The sequence below is a fragment of the Zonotrichia albicollis genome, chromosome Z (genome assembly GCF_047830755.1).
Source record: "Zonotrichia albicollis isolate bZonAlb1 chromosome Z, bZonAlb1.hap1, whole genome shotgun sequence".
NCBI classification, from domain to species: Eukaryota; Metazoa; Chordata; class Aves; order Passeriformes; family Passerellidae; genus Zonotrichia; species Zonotrichia albicollis.
The window spans coordinates 4,328,387-4,348,578 of NC_133860.1; the positions used below are offsets into that span (position 1 = coordinate 4,328,387).

General features: G+C 41.7%; 1 protein-coding gene across 5 annotated transcripts in view; it reads left to right on the forward strand.

Annotated features, from left to right (window-relative positions):
* Window positions 1-979: 979 nt before the first annotated feature.
* Window positions 980-20,192, forward strand: part of MCTP1 (multiple C2 and transmembrane domain containing 1) — a 216,245-nt gene continuing 197,032 nt past the window's right edge. For all 5 annotated transcript variants that reach the window (XM_014268925.3, XM_014268926.3, XM_074532482.1 and 2 more), the window contains exon 1: window positions 980-2,227. In XM_014268925.3, the coding sequence (XP_014124400.1) occupies window positions 995-2,227 (1,233 nt within the window). In that variant the 5' untranslated portion in view covers window positions 980-994. The remainder of the gene's footprint in view (window positions 2,228-20,192) is intronic.

A 20,192-nucleotide genomic window follows, 5' to 3' on the forward strand; every position in this document is an offset into this window, starting at 1 on the left:
ATAGAAAGAGTCAAACACAAGGCAGATACATATATTGAAATATATTTCAGCCTTTTTCAATGTCCCCAGTGTAGCTGGCAAACAAAATTATTTTTTTATTCTTTTGATTAGTGTTCATTGAGTAAACTCATTGTTTACAATAAACTTACAGAGTTTTCATTTTAGCAAATTCCTTGTTTGATTTAAAGATGTCAACTCAGATATTTGGACACATAAACTTGCTCCAGACCTTGATCCATTTGAGCTTTGCTACCTCACGCTTTTGCTTTCAGGTAGTTAGAAGCTGATTATTTGGATTTGCTGTGAAGGATCAAAGTCAGTTACTTATCTGTCATTTTCTATCTTAAAACATTTTGGTTTGTTCTTTTTGCTATGACTATCTGTGACATTTTTTTTGGTTCTAAAATGTCACTTAACTGGCAGGACTCCTCAGAAATAACCACCAGTGGTTCAGAGGTTGTTTAAGCTATTTTCTGATATGCTCTAGACTGAATTCCCAAAGCCCTGATGATTTGGAAGGACCCATTTTATCTCAGTATTTTTAATTTTCCTCATATTCCGTTCAGCAAAAATTATACTGTCAAATGCCTGGTTGCAAATTTTATTGCGGAAGTTAAACATAGGAGGCCAAATCCTCCATTGTGAGAAGTGTCTTTTTAATGAAACCTGAAAGTACACTGCACAAAGGTATGGCTCACTCTACACAAAACGATTTCTTTTGCTTGTTTGCTTCATGGAACACAAAAGATTTGTTCTGAAATCACACTGCTGGTATGATTTTAATTAAAAAACAAACATCAAAAATGCAATGATGGGGCTGCTAGTACAGCAGGCTATGATAAGAAAACTTTGTCCTTTATTTAAAAAAGACGAGAACGCCAGACGAGCTGAGGGTTTGTTCCACCATACCTGGCGGGTCCTGCACTCAGTGCCCGCAGCAGCCCAAGGACAGAGCCAGTGACGAGGCCCGGATTTCCCGCAGCGCTTTCTGTACATGTATGAGGAAATCCCACTGAACCTTCCCTCCACAAAGCTACTGCGGGTCGGGGACGATGCCTGCTGCACAGGGAGCCGCCTCACATTCCCACCTAAACCCGCGGATCTGGATATTTCCCGGCCGCGTGGGGAGCGCAGCAGCCGGGCGCCCACACGCCGCCACCCGCGGCCTCCCAGGCTCCCGAAGGGGAGCCCGTCCCGGCCGCAGGAACAGGTGGGGCGGAGGGCAGGGCACAGCCCGCCTGCCGGGCCCTCACCTCATTGCCGGGCTGTCTGCGTGCGAGCCGCTGCTCCCCCTGCACCTCGCCCAGAACTTTTTTTGCCAGGCTTCGCGCCGCCCGCCGCCACTGAAGGAGCACCCAGGGTGGTTGAGGGCTTAGGGTGGCAAACTTTCTGCCCAGATGGGCCAGGGTGGCAGCTTCATCCTCCCTTTCTGTTCAACATCGCGGCTGCAGCACCATCCTCCCTCGGGCGCGCCACGCTGAGCGGGGGGCGGTGCGGCGGAGCCCTGCGCTCGTTCCGGCAGCGGGCGCCGCTTCGTTTCGGTCCGCCCCGCACCGGAGAGAGCGCGGCAGGCTCCGGCGGGCTCTGCTGCTGCTGCTGCTCCTGCTGCTGCTACTGCCGCCGCCGCCCCCGTCGCAGGAGGAGAAAGATGGAGCCGGGCAAGGAGCCCCGAGTGACCGCGGGGGAGAAGCCCAGCGAACCAGAGCCGGCGGTTTCCTTCCAGGCCCGGCTGTGGAAGAACCTGCAGCTGGGGGGCAAGGGCCGGAGCGGCAGCGGGAGGGCAGCAGCCGAGCGCCGCACTGCGGAGCCCCTGGCCCCGCCGCCGCCGGCCGGCAATAAGGGGGACCTCCAGCCCGGCGGCAAGTGGAGCGGTTTCAAGCGACGGCGGCAAGTGCTAGACCGCGTCTTTTCGTCCTCCCAGCCCAACCTATGCTGCTCGGCCGCCGAGCCGCTGGAGCCGGCCGGCGAGTCCGGCTCCGCCCTGCGCCGCCTGCGGGAGCACCTGCTTCCCCAAGGCAAGGGGCCGCCGCCCGGCCGCCGCCCGGAGCCCGCCGCCGGCGCTGAGGGGCCGGCGGGTGGCAGGGAGGGGCGCCGGCCCGGGGCGCACCTGTCCCACCAGAAGAGCTCCTCGCTGCCCAGTACCGCCTGCCTGGAGCAGCTGCTGCAGGGATCGCCCGCCGCCGGCAGGATCCAGGACCAGCGGACGGAGGACGGCGACAGCAGCGCGGTGAGTGCCGGCCCGCGTCGCCACTCTGCGTGCGGGGCCGGGTCGGCAGGTTGAGCGGGAGGGGTGGTAATCCTTGGGGAGGGGAGAGGAGGTGGGAAGGGAACTGAGGTAAGGAGAGGTGGGAGGGCGGCCGCTGGGGAAGAGAGCTGAGGTGAGGCGAAGGATGGCCGCGGCTGAGTCTCAGCCCTCCTCCCGCTCTCTCGCTCGCTGTTGAAGAGAGCCCTTCGGGAAGCGGCTCCGGTCCCGCCCGCATCTCGCGTCGGAGCCCTGCATTCACTCCCCCAGCACGCCGTGACAGGCGGTGTCGCGGGCACCGAGCGGGGAGCACCGCTGCCAGCCGTGCTCCTGCTCGGCTGCAGGAGCGACCTCCCTCAGACCTTCATTGCATAAACCATGCAGAGGAAGGGTGTCTCGGAGGCTGGAGTTAGGCTTCCTTCGGTCTCACGCCTCGCAGGTCTGTGAGGGCCGCCTCTGCAGGTGTCTGCCCTTAACACACGCAGCGTGGCTTTTCCTCCGGTGATCTCGGCTTTTTTGCTTGTTTGGTTATCCATATTTGAATTACTATGTCTTTTGATTTCTGCAAGACACACAAATGACAACCACTAGTACACATTTAATAGATTGTAGGTAATTATTTGGCTGGGTACTGTCTCATGCAGCTGTCAGTTCAGTCTGGGAGACTCGTGCTGATTGTTGGGAGAAGGCAGTAAACAAAGCCATAACTCTTCCAACTGTCAGTTTTTAAATTGTGCGGTAAAGCTACTGTTCATAGGGACTGCTGAATCTTGGAATAAATTTACTGCGAGAAAAGTGCAAAACATATGAGTATTTTTGGATCTTGTGTAATTCTGAGCAGTCATCCACCTTTCTTAGGAATAACTGACTAATGTATATTATTATGAATTGTCTTAGGTCATGATCAAAGAGAAATGAGTAGCTGAACTAAAAGATGTGGTCTGGGTGTTGTCAGAAATAAGCTGTATAAATGCATTTGGCTGCTGCCAGAGCAGTACCTATACTAATGAAGGATGACAGTACTTCTGCAGCGATTTGCAAGTGTACCTTGAGGTCAGTGGTAATGTCCCTCTGCAGAATTCAAAGGAGTTCATCTTCACAAATATGGGAGTGACCTAGAGGTAACTATGTCATGGGGTTACTTTGGTTGTAATCACTGGCCTGATTGGAAACTACTGGAGTTCTCTCTTGTATAATGCTTGTAAAGGGTTTAGATCATTGCTTATTGAGGTGGGATTATTGTGACAGGTGTCTCCAAAGTGGGCATGCAGTAGTTAATCCCTTCCTCCCCAAACCACTGGCCTACAAGAATGTATTGCATATTTTAAGTATTTAGGTACTATTTTTTGAGACAACAGGACATTATTCTGCTTTAAAGACTGCTGCATCTAGCAATATGAAAATGTGTGACTTTCTTCAGTGTTGTTCTGCTGTTGTGTTTAGTAAAGAATTGTAAATGTTTGTAAATGTCAAATGATTTTTAGTTGTGAGGGCATTACTCTTGTTTAGAACAAGGTACAGTCATAGCATTTGGAAAGAATACTGCCAAATCAAATCAATTTAGGCTTTCTAACACTTGTTTTTAATTAGCAGGATTATGACTGATTCCTCCAAGTGATTACTAGTATTGATTTGGGCTGTGCCTGGATACCAGACATGCTGGTTTGGATAATAAAAAAGCTTGCTTGTGTGTTGATGAAGTTTGCAGAGCTGCTGATTGTGTTTGTTTCAGAGCGATGATCCGAAACAGAATAGCTCTTCTGCTATTTCATAATAAGCACATTCACTGCTTTTCTCAAGTCTAAAGTATAATGTCACTTGGGTTATTAAATCTAGTTTAATTCACCAGCTTCATTGAGTTATAGGATGTTTGGGGAAGTAAGACTCCAACTATAAAGCATTGTTGTTTGTCTTCAAGTATGCCTGGTACTCTTCAGTGTTAGTTATTTGCACAGTGTTAGTAGAGCAAGGACCTTCCACTGTGGGCGGCTGGAGTTTCCATTTCAGTGTACCTCAGGAGTCAAGTCTTGCATGCTTACAGGCTGTACCGCAGGGCAAGTCCCTGCCCAACCGCAGTCATGGCCTTTACACCCTTCTGAGGTTTTGGGTTTACACATCTGGTAGCATGAGTTTGGAATAACTTGCATTTTTCAAACCCAAGTTTTACTTACACCACGTGCTGATTTTAACAACTGCAGGGAACCAAGCTCCAAGCAAGCTATTCCCTTTCCGCCTGTGCCCTCTGACAGTGGAGGGACAGTAAGAGATTATGAGTTAAAATAACAGTTTACTGAAATCACAATAACCACAGCAATATCAGTAGTGAGAAAAGTATGTAAAAAGACGGTGTCCCACCCACAAAAGGGTGTTTATCATTGGGAACAAAAGAACAAGTGCTTCCCAAAGACAGTGCCTGGTATGTACTCAGACAAAGGCAATATGGCCATGAGAGCTCTGGTGGTTTAATGCTCTCATCCCCCAGCCCAGTCTAAGTAGGACAAGCAAACCCCTCTGAATCGTGCGCCATGCTGCCACCTCAGACCACTCCAACATGTTCTGCACAGCCTTCTCTGGCCCTGCCACCACTCTCTGGGGCTCCTCTGGGGCTTGGGCTCTGAATGGCTCAGCTGAGCTTGTGCCCCTTCTCTCTCTCTTTTCTAATATTCCCTGGAGCAGTTGTCTTGGAGTCGGCATTGCTGTCCTTCAGCACCACATCTTAAAGCCACAGCTCAGGGGAACGGGAAAGGGACTGACAGTGGAGAGGGTCCACCTGGCTTACCCCCACACCTTCTCCCTGTAGAGAGCCAGGCAAGATGGTGCACTTCCCCTGCTGCTCCTTGGCTTTTCCCGCTGGGACCACAGAGATGATGTGCGTGGTATGGAGTAAACAGCATTAAAAGCTCCATTCCTTTTTTTTCTGTAACCAGGACACAGCAGCACAGACTTACAGCAGTATCTGGGTTTTCATTGTCTTTCAGTGCAGCCTTACATGCCCAAAGATTAAAAAAAAATATATCAGAATCATGAAAATGAGATTAAATTGCCTAAAAGTAAGTCAACATAAAATTGCAACTTCTTTTAAAACATATGTAAAATTTTATTGAAATAGAGAGCAAGCAGATGCTACTGCCTCATTTGGATCAAGACTGTTGAATTCTTTAGCAAATCTGCACGCAAAAAGATCTACTGCATTTCTTAAGGGACATGGTGGAGAGAAATAAAATCCAGCAAGAAGTCAATTTTTTTGTGCTTCTAAGCTGAAATAAGACAGTTGTCAATTGTCATCAGTGAGAGGGAGCAGGAGTTAGTGGGTGGGAAGACTTACAATGCAAAATGTTATCATGAAATGTACATATATTTAGCATAATCAAGAAACTTGAATTTTATTTGAACTCATTAAAGTGTGATATAACACTATTGCATTGTGCATGGACAGTCTAGCAGAGACCTAGTTTTTTCAGTATTGAATAAACCTTCTGTTACATTGAATAGGATTAGTATCTTGGTTTGAGCAGAATGGCACAAATAGAAGTGTAGTCTTATGCAAACAATACTTATTATATTTGAGTGCTAAATACTAACCTAGTTCTTTGGTGAAGACTGAATATTCTTGGAGCTGTCTGTGAATATTTTTGGAAAGGGCATTTTAAGTGTTTATTGGCAGGAAACTTAGGTTTCTTTTAAAGAGTAACTGAAATGTAAATGTGTGTTTTTAGGACAAAGAAATGAACACATGCGCAATTATACATAATCCTTCTTCCAGTTTCCAAAGACTATGAAGCAGGTTTCCTTGGCCAAACTTTTCATGACTTTCCACATGGCAGCCAGCCACTGTCATGTTGCTGAGAGCCACGTGTGTGCTGCATCCTTGAAGGACTTGGATGATGGTGATGGAAGCTCCTGGGGTGTCCCCTGGACAGGAGATGACAACAACACTCCAGGAGCAATGCTTCACAATGCTTCCAGTGTCTGAGTGTGCTGCCATGGCCCAAGGCACTGAGGCAAGGGTTTTTCTACTTGTCCCTTTTAATTTTCCTTTCCGTGCCAGCTGGAGCGTGAATTTATCTGACAGTGCCTGTGCCAGCATGGCCTTTTTCTTTAATGAGAGACATAGCTTTGCATGAAAAGTTTTATATCACTTGTATTTTGTCACAGTAATTTAGTAAAAACCAGGAGGGTAAAAATATCCCTGTGTCTTAAGATTTGCAGTAATAGAGACCCTACAGGTGTTTCACTATCTTAATCAAAAAACATGGATCTGGTCATGTCATATTGAATCAAAAGTGAACATGAAGAGAGAGGGCTTAGGGAGAGGGTTTTTGGTTGAAGGGATGTCCAGACTGCAGTCTGACTGTCACAGTGAGAGCTCTTGCAGGCACTTCTCTCCAGTGTGTTTTCTTCAAAAATAACAATTAATCTGATAACAACAAATTTTGTAATTTCATGACTTCTTAAAATGTGTCCAGGTTGATCTATTACACCAAAAGAGTGGACAGGTTCTTAACACCTTCCATCAATGTTTCCAGTTCTATGAGTGGCTATGTGAATAACTTAGAGGTGTGGAAGAACACTGGGGTTATTGCAGAGGGAAGATGGGGGCTGGCTATCTCTGCTGCTCAACCTGCATTTTCTTAGCCATAAGAAAGCAATTTTCATTAATTTTGTGACACATGAAGCTATTTGTTTCATTAATAAGCAGCAATTGGGAAACAGTGATCTAGAATATATTATACAGAGTGATGAGAGATGAGATGAAGTGAAAAACTGGAGCTGCATCCAGATTCAGGGTCTTTCCCATTCTTACAAATAAAGATAACTATTAGTCAATAAAGTTGATTTAAGAGGGTGAACTGTGTGGCACAGGAGGAGGACCTGCAGAAAAAAGGGGAGTTTAGTGAGCTAGGTTGTAAAAGGAGACATTGTACTTTCAGGGCAAAGAGCGTTGTCTTGTACTGGGATGCTGGAAAAGAGAAAGGACATCTTAGTTAGTAGAAAGGAGTAAGTACAGGTTGAGCTGGGAAGAAGCCTGAAGAGAAGAGAGGGAAATTAGAATTTAGTGTGGAGTGGGATGCAGAGCCAATGAAGACCAGACTGGCATACCATGCGTGTTTCTCTGTCTATACCAGAATGAATCTGTACTTGGTTTAGAGCTGTGTGAGTCAGTGGAGTTACACAAGGGAAAAATTTTGTTTGTTTGTTGTAATTGGCATATGTAATTGATACAGCCAAAGAAGGAAAAAGAAAAGACAAAAGCCTGAAATGTCAATGAAAAGCTACACAGATAATGTCACCCAAGAGGATCTTAATTGCTACTTTAATTTCACTGAGAAAGATGAAGGTGGTGAGAAAATTTGAAAACTGCTGGCTGTCAAGGATTAATTACCTTTTTCTGACACAATGCTGGTACAAAATAGAGTTGGAGAGAGCTATTTTGCACAGGTATTTGGAACATGATTTGAGAGCAACATATTTCTGAAAATGGAGAGCAATATTTTAGAAAGCAGGAGAACACTTGCTTTTAGTGATGTGGCCACTGACACACAGGGCATGAGTAGATGAAACAATGTTTAGGCTGGGTGCGAAGACCATGGAGCTGGTTAAATTACACAGAAATAACAACCAAGATTAAAAAGCTGTTGCTGAAGTTTGTTTCTTGTAAGGCAGCTGTTGCAACTTGATCAAAGCCATTTGTTTCTTCAAGAGTTTAATTAGACATCTGATTTTGTTAAAGGATGTTCTCATTGCCCAAGTTTTCATTGTATTAATCTCTAATAAATCTTTTAGCAGTTTGAGATGTACTAATCTGTTTCTTGTGCTCTGTCAGCATCTGACCAGACTGTCAGTTTATGGTATTTAATACCGTGTATATATATAACTGGAAGAGAAATCAAGATATGGCACAATAGAGTTGTATTTAATTATATCCTGAATGAAATCTGCTTAATTAACTAAAGATCTGCAGAATTTTCAAAGAGACCTACATGATTTTTCAGTATTGGCGAGTTTGCATTTATCCTCGTGTATAATATTTAGATATTTCAAAGTGAACTAATAGTGGCTGTTTATCTATGATCTCATTTAAACTTTATTTCCTCTTCTCCACACCCTTTGCATTTACTGCTTATGTGTAAAAGTGCTTATTGTGAAATAATTGTATTGAGAATAATAGATGTTTGGATGATAGAAATTGACACAGTCCTTGCACTGAAAGATCAAATAAATGCTTATTTAGTAACAAGTGACTCTGCTGTGAAGTGCTTAAGTTTCAGGGGTTTTATCTGGATTTCAAATGACTGTATCAAAACTCTTACTTCAGTGTACTTCATATGTGTGTTTCATAACCTATTGACCTGTGCTGAACTTTAAAAATTTAAAAATACTTGGTTATAGCAACAGAAACTTGGTTATAATACTAGAATTTCTTTTTTCCCAAGAAATACTGAAAAATGTTCCTTCCCTCTTTTTGAAATGTTGAATGCAGAAAATTAGTAATTCCTGTAAGATTTATCATCAGTTAATATATTGTTGCAGAGAGAATTACTTTCTAGCATTAAAAAAACCTAAAAAACTAAAACAGTTTTAAAACTGCCACTATGTCATTTAGCACCCAGTTTTTTAAGAAGTTCTAGCTTTACTGGTTTGTCTTGTGTTATGTGCTAATAAATGAATAGATCCAAGTGTCATTTGTTGTTTTTTTTTTTCTTCTTGGATGAATTTCTGGTCTTTGGCAAGATGACTAAGAAGACTATATTTGCCTTTTCCTGTCTAATCTTACTATCTATCCTAGATCTTGGATATTACAAGTGTTGTCTTCTAGGTAATTTTAAGAGGGTAGCTATAGTGTAATCCCTGGAGCTTTTAAGTTTAAAAAATAAATATCTTCTCTTCCTTGTAAGAGAAGGCAGAATTCCCCCAGTTTTTTTCTATGGTAGGCTTAATTTACAGAAATGACAAACTAGATCACCTTTAGTCCAGTATGGAGGGTTTTTTTTATGTGAAGTCTTTATTCTTCTCAGTATATGTTCCATTCAGTGTATTTCTGTAACTGTGAACTGAAGACAAACCATAGCAAGTGCACCAGAATTATCTTGTATATGTAGAATACACAAATACCAGAATGTATTTGTATATATTGAAGTCTTATGGGGTAGGTGACTGTGCTGGTTTGAAGGTAAACGAGCAGGAGAAATTAACTCTATGCAAATACCTTGTGAGAGATGTCAAGTTGGAGTTACAATTTAATAGGAAAATTACAATAAAGGCAGAAAGTACTTTAGAAACTGTTTAAATGGACAAAGTCAGTGTACCACCTGGCCCCTGTTGGTCACGGGGTGGTGGTTGCAGTCCATTTAAGCAGTAGCTGCACGGCTGCTGAAATGATGGTTGCGGTCTTGTGGAAAGCAGTTGTCCTGGGGAAATTTGGGTTCCTTCCCCCTCTGGATGCCCATTTGTTGTGGTTGTTCTCCCAGTTCCAAAACCCCAGGTTATATATGGTCAGATTCAGGCAGGAATGTTCAGGACCTTCCCCAGGGTGGGGAAATCCACAAAGGATTGGTATAAACCTTGGTATAAATCATGTGATGTTTTGGGGAGTCCTTGATGGCCTAGGTTGGTAGTGCTGCCCATTGGGGCTGTTGAGCCGTTATGGTCCCCCTGGGCTGGGTGTCCTATTGCTGCGAGTCAGTATGTGGAGACAAAGAAATGCTGTCCTGCCACTCAGGGTTTAACACCCAGCTTGCAGCCTGGAGCGTTGGGTGTGCACTGAGCAGCTGTTGCAAATGATCCACCATTCAGCAAGAGTAACCTAGGTGCGTGTGGAGGACATGATTTGACTACACCCATGTGGGCACTCTTCTCCTGTAACCACGACAGTGATTCATACCTTGCCAGCAAGCCTGAGGTTTCATATTTCAAAGGCTTAGGAACAGTGATATACCATCGCTGTCAAAACATCTAGTTTTGAAAGGTTCAGACTCAGTGTGAGACGTGAGATCTGGGGATAAAAATATTGCAGTACTGGGACTTTTGTCAGTAAAGGCACCTCATGTTTCACATGAGTGACTTTTGGTGAGGAGAAAGACTATGTCTTATCAAGTCAGGTAATTAATAAGGATGGTGAGCAGTCTTGTTCCTTTGTGCTCTGCATGGATGTTATTGATTTGCTTTTGTGTGTAGTCATTTGAGCCAATAAAATCATACAATCACAGAGTGGATTGCTTTGGAAGGACCTGAAGGATCATTTTAATGGCTTATAAACTGATGGATACAAGTACAGTTACATGGATAATTTGACACAAAGGGATTTTTTTATAATTAGTATAATACACCTTGTAATGTATTGAATTAGCAGGATTAGAATGTATGAAGTTGTCCTAATTTCGGCTGAAGACAGAGTTAATTTTCTGACAGTTCCCATGAGGGGTTGTAGCTTGGAGCCTTGCAAGAACCCTGGAGGTGTTGTGCTACGCCATTCATGTCATCGTAGGGGGCAGGAGTAAGGGATTTACATTTCTGCCAAGAAGAGGAATATGGCTTTGGGTGGAAGAATAAGGCACCACATGGAGGAATACCACCATTTTGTTCCTTTTTTCCCGGGAGCAAGTGTTGAATGGGGTGGTGGAGCAGCTCCAGCTCTAACTGTGGTGCAGTCACATGGGGTTGAGCTTAGTGAGCATTTTGCATGTAAATCACCCTTTCCATGTAGTGGTGCTATTAGTATTGTTGCTGTTAATGTTTGTTTTCTTATCACATTGCTGTTGGCCAGCAAATGATTATCTCGACCTACTTCTGCCTTTTGCCCCTCTCTTACTGTCTGCGTAAAGCCTAATTTCCAGCTGAGTTTAAACTAATGTTTAAAAGAAGGGTTGAGATAACAACAGATCTATCTGTTCAGAGCCAGTCAGAAACAATTTGATTAAGCTTATTTTGTAGGTACAGATCCTCCTAGTTACAATGTTGCTTGGTCTGTGCATGTGGATGTGGTACCTAACTCATACCTTCCTGTATGTGTTCCTCACAGTTCTCTTTTCCAGAATGGGGAGAAGGATCACAATGGCTTTGTTGCTGTACTGTGTGATACACTGTATGACATTATAATGTCAAGGGCAATCAGGGTCATTTGCCGTGTGTGTTCAGTGCTGCTCTTCTGCCTGGGCCTGGGGTGGTACGCCTGGGAATCCATTAATAATTGCGCCCCATTAGAGGGGTGGAACAGGGGAGGATAATGCAGTAGCCCATGGGCCAGTTAGGATAGAAGAAGATGTAAAAACATGCTCTACAGTGCAGCCAGGGAGAGTGGTCCTTCCTGGATCTCTGGTAAAAATTAGCCACAGAGACTCAAGGGTGACCCTTGGGTTTCTGGAGTCAGAGGATCCCGCCTGCTAATCCTAACTAAAAATGAAATCCTTGCAGTTTGTTGAAGGTATTTGAGCTGTTTCAGAAATGTTCGGCACCAAAGCACAGCTCTTCCTGGCACTCTGACTGCCAGTGCTGAGCTGGATGTTCAAAAGGGGATTCCCATGCTACTGATACTACATGGAGTAAGTGGATTGCTCTGACCACCCAGTGAGCTTGAACAGGAAACAGCCATTGCTCAGGGATCTTGAAAATAATCATGAACTGGCCCAAAGGTGAAAATTGCTTAGGATGCCCCACCACATAATCAACTACCAGAGAATGAAAATAATATATGCTCTATTTCGTGATGGTTCCTGCTCTGTTATAGGAGTATATTGAAAATAGAAAGTGGAGTTGTGGAGTCCTACATGGTGAGTCACAGAAGCTATGGAGGGACAAGGTGCATCAGGTCAGGTCGCAGAGCTGAAAGCCATCCAGCTGGCTTTAGATATCGCTGAATGAGAGAAATGGCCAGTGCTGCACCTCTGCACTGACTTGTGGATGGCAGAAAATGCACTGCAGGGGTCGCTGGACCAATGGAAAAAGTCCAACTGGCAGGACAGAGGTAAACCCATCTTGGCTGAAGAATTGTGTTGAGGCATCATTTGCCAGGTAGAGGAGTTGGCTGTAAAAGCATGTCATGTAGATGCACACATACCCAGGAGTGGGGCTGCTGAAGAGCATCACCACAACGGACAGGTGGATTGGGCTGCCAAGATTAAAGTGTCTCAGGTGGACCTGGGCTGGCAGCATAAGAGTGAATTATTTCTTGCATGATGGGCCTCAGTTTATCAGGGAAGAGTGGCAAAATAGAGATAGGCTTGTGATCAAGGAGTGGACTGCACAATGATAGTATGTTCCAGGTTATTCACAGCTGTGAAACATCCACTGCAATCAAGCAGGCCAAGCAGGTTAAGTTACTGTGGTATGGTGGGGATGATGGTTGAAATATAATATGAGGAGGCTTGGCAGATTAATTACATTGCAGACCATACAAACCTGCCAAGGCAATTGTTACATGCTTACAGTAGTGTAAAGAAGGACTGGATGGCTGGGGATGTAGCCTGTGCCTCACGCCACTGGCTGGAGCACCAGCTTGGGGTTTGAAGACCAAGTCCTGTAGTGACATGGTACCCCAGAAGGAACTTAGCTGAACAATGGCACTAATTTTAAAGATTCAGAGTTTTTAGAATTTTAAAGGTTCAGAGTCACCTTTGCCAGAGTGCATGGTATTGAGTGGGTATCATATTTCCTGTCATGCAGCACCCTATAGGAAAGCTGAATGATCGAATGGACTGTTAAAAACCACACTGAAGACAGTGGGTGGTTGGATCTACGTTTAGCAAATGCAGTCTGATTAGTTAACACCCAAGGCTTTATCAATTGAGCTGGCCCTGCCCAATCAAAACCTCCACATACTGTAGAAAATATAAAGTCCCCATGGTACATATAAAAATGTGTTAGGGGAAACAGTTTTGATTAGTTCTGCCTTCTTTCCATGGGGTTTTTTTTGCTCAGGGACCTGGGTGCACTTGGCAGATGATGCAGAGGGTCATGGAAAGCCAATGTGCACTCCAAGGAGATTTGATTCTCGGTTGAGAACAGTCTGTAATGTTAAATTGTATGTTGAATTGTATTTGTTGCTGACCCTCCCACTATATGTCATAACTACTATGGGCAGGATGTGTTGGAGAGATGCTGGAGTGGTTCTTGGAAGATGTTTTTACAGCTGGTATCTTGCTTCTGACCTTGATTTAGAGAATAAATTTGGTTGTTTTTTACAGTACAAACTGAACTCTCTATAATATTTTCATGCTATCATTTGGCAAGACAAAGGCAATAAGAATAAAGAATTTTGATTTTTTAAATGAATGCTTACAATCGATTCTAGTCAAATCTTAGTCTCTACTAAACTTTGATGCAGAAATTCCTGAACTAGATACAGGTTGGGTTCAAATTGAGTCACCTTTTAATGATATGCTAATGCAACACAAAAGAGATTTTTGTTTGAAAGTTTTACATAGACAAGATCAGTAAGGAAAAGCAATAAACTACAAAGGAAGTCCTGACAATAAATGAGACCAAGATTTCTGATAAGAGAAAATGCAAAGAAAGAAGAGCAGGAAAGGCAAAAGCAGTATTGATAGAAACTCAGTAATGTTGAGACAGGGGCCTATGTGTGCAGCCTCAGGAGACCTGCTGGTAGTCCTGAAGGATTTGAAGGAGATAGCTGAAAAAAGAGAAAAATTCCAAAGGCAAAACCAGTTGAAATAAGTTTATGACCTACACTATACTTTAGCAAGAAGCAGAAATCCACAGGATTTATTTCACCAGTGAATGAGACAGCCAATCTGGCACTGCAGGATTTTTTTGCAGTGTAGGATATGTAAGTAAAGACAGGCGATTGACTTCCTGTCTACCAGAATCTATTCAAAATCCAGGTTCAAGAAAAAAATGATGGCTTTTACAGAAAAATGTGAGAATTCTTCCTTTTAAATGATGGGAAATGAGAAAGAATCTGTTTTAATAGCAAATAGTACCATTTATTATTTAATTCTGGAATATTGATAAAATTGAAAATCAAAAATTCTGCAATACCTTTCAGTAGTGTGCATTATTAAATCCTGGAAGAAATTTCTGGAAGAAATAGAAGAAAGGAGGACTCCTGTACTTGAAAGTAAATGCCTAAAAATAAATATGTGTACTAAAAGCATATTTAGACCAAGAAATCTGATATGATAGACTCAGGAAAAAAGTATGTACCCTAAACTCAAATGAGCTGTTACAAAAAAAAGTAACTTTTTCTAAAATGTGGCTCCTCAGAACTTCTATGACTAAAATCTGATATTGTCAAATAAGTTGCAAGAGATGAGATTTTGCACATTTTGTACAGAGAAGTGCAGTCAGAAGATTCCAAACATGATAATGCTTTTGTTGTTAAGAAGTTTAGAATTTTGATATGCAAATAATGTTTTCATATTAGTGACTAATTACTACTTGCCATTGACCCTTTATTGAAAGTGCAAACTTGAAAGACTTTTCATGTATTTTCTTTTTGGTTTGTTTTTTGAGATCAACACATAGAAAAACAAAATGAGGGGAAAAACCCCAGAGCTTTAAAAAGGATGTTTTGTCAATTTTTACATTAATATTTTTTAAAGAAACCTTCAGAAGAACCAAACAGCAAAATCAAGAATTCAAATGATTTGGAAGAAGCTGTTATGAACATGTACAAATACATGTGTGCTTCCAGAAGTATTCTTGGGACTTCAAGGAAACATAGGAAGAAAAAGACTTACAAAAAAGAGTATGTGGTTTTAACGGGTTATTTGAAGTAATTGCATGATCTGCTTCTGATGAGAGCCTCTGGGAGCTTTTCTGTCAGAATACTCCTCGTCATCATAAGTAACTTAATAATTTAATAACTGGTTTTCTCTTTGGTGTTTAGAGTTTTTAAAATTTATTTAAAAAGTATTTTTCTGCTGCACTTTTCCTGCCCTGTGGTTTCCTGTCCTATTTGGTTTGTAGATTCCAGTAGCATCAAGGCTCCTCTGCTAATAGATAATAGATTTCTGTGGGAGGGATGCTAATCCAGCATTCTGGGAAATCTGCTGGGAAACTCCCTGCAATGATTTCACCAAGTCTTGTCTTTCTCTTCAGTTTCTATGTAATGCTATACTTTTCATCAGTGCCCTGGTGGTAAAGGTGATTTAATTAGTAAACATCAACTTCTTCATCTAATATTGTAGTTTCAACAGTAAGGATTTTGGCTTGGGTTAACCAGACTCATACAGTTGCAGGTTCTCTTTGCAGTTTATCTGGCTCGGGCTAAATTTAGCTCCACAGTTCAGCTACGTAGGTGACTTGAAGTAAATCTCAGCCATCTGCAGCCGCCAAGATACACGATACCCAAAACAGACACTATTTTGGCCATAATTAGGAGGCATGATTCTGCTTTTGGAAAACTGTACAGCGTATGGTTTAAGTGATACTAAATGCTGCGCTTTGTAGTGTTGTGTCATCCAAAATGAAGTGCAGTACAAATTTGCTTCATTAGGTGGAACAGAGTCTCAAAAATAATCATCTTTCCTTAAAGGAGCTAACTCTTCCACTGTAGAAGTTTTAATGTATGTCTTTGACGTTAGCCTAATATTATGTACATATTTAAACAGATGGATAATTTTAATAATAATAATAAATAATAATTTTCCTCATGCAGTATGCGTGAGTACTTGTGTACTATTGTACTATTTACCATGTACTATAAATAAGTACTCTTGTATTATTTGAACTTGAAAGCCAGGTACCTAATTACCTATCTGCTAGCTAACCTCACCTAGTTTGGATTTATTCCACTGAGAGATTCTTGGACCTTCCATGTGAAGATTTTTGTGTGAATAATTAAACAAGTTTGTGTGTACATTCTTATCATAGAATCATCTAGGTTGGAAAAGATCTTTGAAGTCATCAAGTCCAACCTATGACCCAACACCACCTTGTTAACTAGACCATGACTCTAAGTGCCATGTCCAGTCTGTCCTTAAACACCTCCACGGATGGTGGCTCCACCACCTCCCTGGGCAGCCCATTCCAATGCCCCATCACTCCTTCTGTGAAGAGCTTCCTAAAGACAAACCTAAACATTCTCTGGTGCAGCTAACAACTGCATCTTCTCGTCCTATGAGACGTGTTTATGTGCCGGAGTACGCATAAGATATGTGTCATTTGTGTACATCATTGCTGCAGTAAAAGAAATTTGAGGTGTCACTGCACTTCATTAACATGGCATTAGGAAGTCTGTGTCTCTTCTCAGTGGCAATTTCATGGTTATTTTCTGTGCTGCTGTCAAACTGAATCTGAATATCTTTTGTGCAGTGACAAAGGGAAATGGTTTATCACAGAACTGAGGAGTGAGAATGTATGCTTCGTGTAATGCCAGGGGACGGGCGACGCATACCAGCAGGTTTTTCTGTCTTACATTAAGGTGTTTGCTGATACTGATGCTGTGGTGTAATATAGGTGTCTGTGTTTCATGCAGTACTGTACTTTCATGCATTAAGTACTGTGTTTGCCTAGCCCTGGTCCTATAGGGGATTAGTTTTGACATTCTGGCAAATCCTTATTCTGTTTGGTCAGAAGTGTTCTGTTCACCAGTAACATTTTAATGTATCTCAGATGTAGTAGAGGAGATGCAAGCAGCATATTGTCGTGAAATGTGAATTAATATATTAAGAATATACAGTTGTGTTGCATTTAGTGGTAAAATAGTGCCTCATCATGCAAATGAAGAAACTGATTAACTTGTTGCCTTTCTGCATGAGAACAAGTGACACAACTTCAAGACTGGGTAGATTCAGAGATTGTGTGAACAGTGGCACTCGATACGCTGGGAGTAACTGGACATGTAAGTAGAAGGTTGCTTTTTCTGTGTGTCCCTGAGCAGATGGTCCTGTGGATGACGGCAGAGGACTCTTGTAAGAGCCCTCTTCAATTAAACGAGGAACACGGAGAAGAGCTTGGCTTTCTGCATCTCAGAAACTGGATGTCATGAAAAGAAACCATGTTAAGTAGGCAGGTTTTAAACCTGGTCTTCATATATAACTAGAAAAAACAAAAAAATCTTTCAACAGTTCTAACATAGTAAGGAAACTCTGAGGTAGATGCCATTTATTTTACCAGTTAGCAAGTATCTCAATTCTGTAGGCAAAATCCAGTGATTGTGGTGATGGCAAGTTTTTCTGCCGTTGCTTTGCTGTCTTGCCTTTTAGCATGTTTGAGGGAGATGGAGATCTATTGGAGCAGTGATGTATGTGAATACACTCTAATTGTTTCAGTTGTATTTAATTGTATCATTATGCAGTTGTTCTGAAAGAAACACCAATGTGTTATGTAAATTATGCTTGTTCATACTAATTATCTCTTTCATTAAATTTACTAGAAGTCCATAAATAATTCTTTAAGAGTGGTCATAAGTAGCTCTTTTATATTGCCTGTCACATGAAATTAATATCAGTAAAATTAAGTACTAGTTACTTGTCAAAGGAGAAAAGCTAGATTTCTAGAAAATATTTCCAACATGCTTTTCGTGTAACCCTACAGCATGACCCAGCAGACTATTGCCTTGTGATGGAAGAGGAACACAATACTAATAGAAGTCACTAAACCAAGCTGTTAATCCTTCCAAAGTGTATGATGCTGCCACTGGAACTGTACTCTTTCCATCCTTTATAGTAAATAAATTATTTTATTATTTTGGTTTTGGCTTTTAAATTATTTTTATGGTCATTTAAGTGGTTATTTATAAGTGAATGACAGTGCTTTTACTGGCAATGTGTACAGTTTCAGAAATGGCATCCTGTACCTTAATAAGCATCAGTAGTGAATATTGTGAATATCTGTGTCTTTCAGTGCCAACAGTGATGTTTCAGATAACTGAAGTTGTTCCCTAAGTGCCCACTAAAGTCCTAAATGACTGTGAGGCTGTGTGTGCCTTCCAGCCAGTGCCAGCTAGCCACATGCCATACTTGGTTACTCCTGTGATGAGAAGCGTTTGATCCCCTGTGAAAATTGAAAGCAGTCGGGGAGTCTCAAAGACTGCTGCTGTAATTGCTGACTTTTTCTACTGTGTTCCTTATTTATATTTAAAAATCAAAATGGCTATAACAATACCTAAAAGAGATGTAAGAATAGAATTAGAATATCTGAAATAGATGGAAACCAGCCTGCAAAGAGATTCTTGAAGTCTTAAGTCTGATTAGAGTACGAGATAAATGAAGGAAATGTTCATGAAAATTAGGAAAAAGATCTCATGAGACATTCAAAAGTACCTGAAAGAAGAATATATAACTTAATCTTGAAAATTTGATTGTGGATTTTAAAATTTATTTTATGCTTATTCATCTTTTTTTTTTTTTACATGGATTTAACAAAACAAGCAGATTGCGTTCTTGCATTGAATGTTTTGCTGGTAGGCACTATTAAGCAACTATTTGAAGCACCAGCTGGCATTAGATTTGTAAAGATCTGGGCTTCACCTTACATTTGTATAGGAAATTCATCATAACTAGAATTTTAAGATAGTGAATGTAAGTTAGACTAAACACTTTCTGCCTGTTTCATTGCTGCAGATTCCCTCTGAAGGTTTTGGTCAGTATCTTTAGTCTTTGCATTCTTTTCTGGGATGGAATATATTTGGTTTTAATTGCAATATCAGTAGTCTCATGTGAATGGTCCTGTACCTGGATACGTATTTTCTGAGCAAGATTAGTACTGGTAGCATCCAGTCACAGATTCATGTTAGGTAAAAGGTCTTACAGTTTCACATTCTCTCTCTTTCTTTCAGGCCTGGTTGTTTTCTTTGGGCCATGGAGTGCCATGTTGCGCTATTCCCTAATATCAGTTTTCCAATTTGTCATCCTCCATTTACACTGCAATTATCAGGGCTCTTATCCTTGTTTCTTGAAGATGGTACAGCTGGAGCCAAAGCAAAGTGGGGTTAATCCCAGAAAGTTTTGGGGTTTGGTGACTGCAGATTTTTGCCCAATGTTCTGGAGTTGTGTGTTCATTTTGGTTTGACCTCATCTTTTCCCATGGAAGACTAATATTAGTTAGTCTTAATACAGTGTTTCTAGCTTCATTTTTCTCCCCTCCTTCTCCTCCCTTCCTTATCTTTATGGGAGGAGGCATTTTATTATTATTATTACTATTTTAAAAATAATTTTGTTAGATGAGTATAGGAAATCCAAATCTGTGCTTGTGATAGTGACCCATTCTCATTTCTTACAAAGCAGACGCTACTTCCTGTTTGGCCAGTTGTAGGTTACTGACCCAGTTTTGCTCACCATTTTCTCTGTAGAGGGAGATATAACCTCTTACAGTCATGGTGAGGCCTTGATAAGTTTTTGTTACAGTCACTGATGAATTGTGAAAATAAGAAAAAAACGCCTGTGACGGGGAAATAGTCTGAGAAGAATTGCAATAGATTTGTCTGAATGTGCTCCACATGTTATGCTGGAGTTCATAATTGGATACTGATGGCCTATAACATTTTCAGCTGTGACTCTAGAATATATCCTCATTAGAGGACGCAACTAATATAAGATTTATAAGATAATGTGGTTTATTCCAATGGTGTTTTTGTCCAGGAGCAAAAAAACTGTAGAAACAGTTAAACACATCAGTTGCTAAAGAAAAAATTATATAAGAAATAGTGCTGACAAAGGCAAAACATTGACTCATTGTTCTCTTGAGGTATATTATTCAAATAAGAATGAAAAAAACTTAGTGGCTTCATATAATAAGTATTATGTGTTTAAGTACAGCATATGGCTGCAGACTGAACAGAAGTCCATAACTGATGCTCTTGTTGGCATACATCTGGTAATATTGTTGAAGCATATCGGAAGAGGAATTGTGAATGCTAGGGCCATCTATTGAAAATGGTGCTGAAATGTGTGCTTTTAGAATGGAAGGGGTAGACCTCTCCCTGCACAGCAGGGTGTCATACCTTGCAATGCTCTCTTGCTGTGCTTGAGTGTGCAGCTGCCCTGAGCCA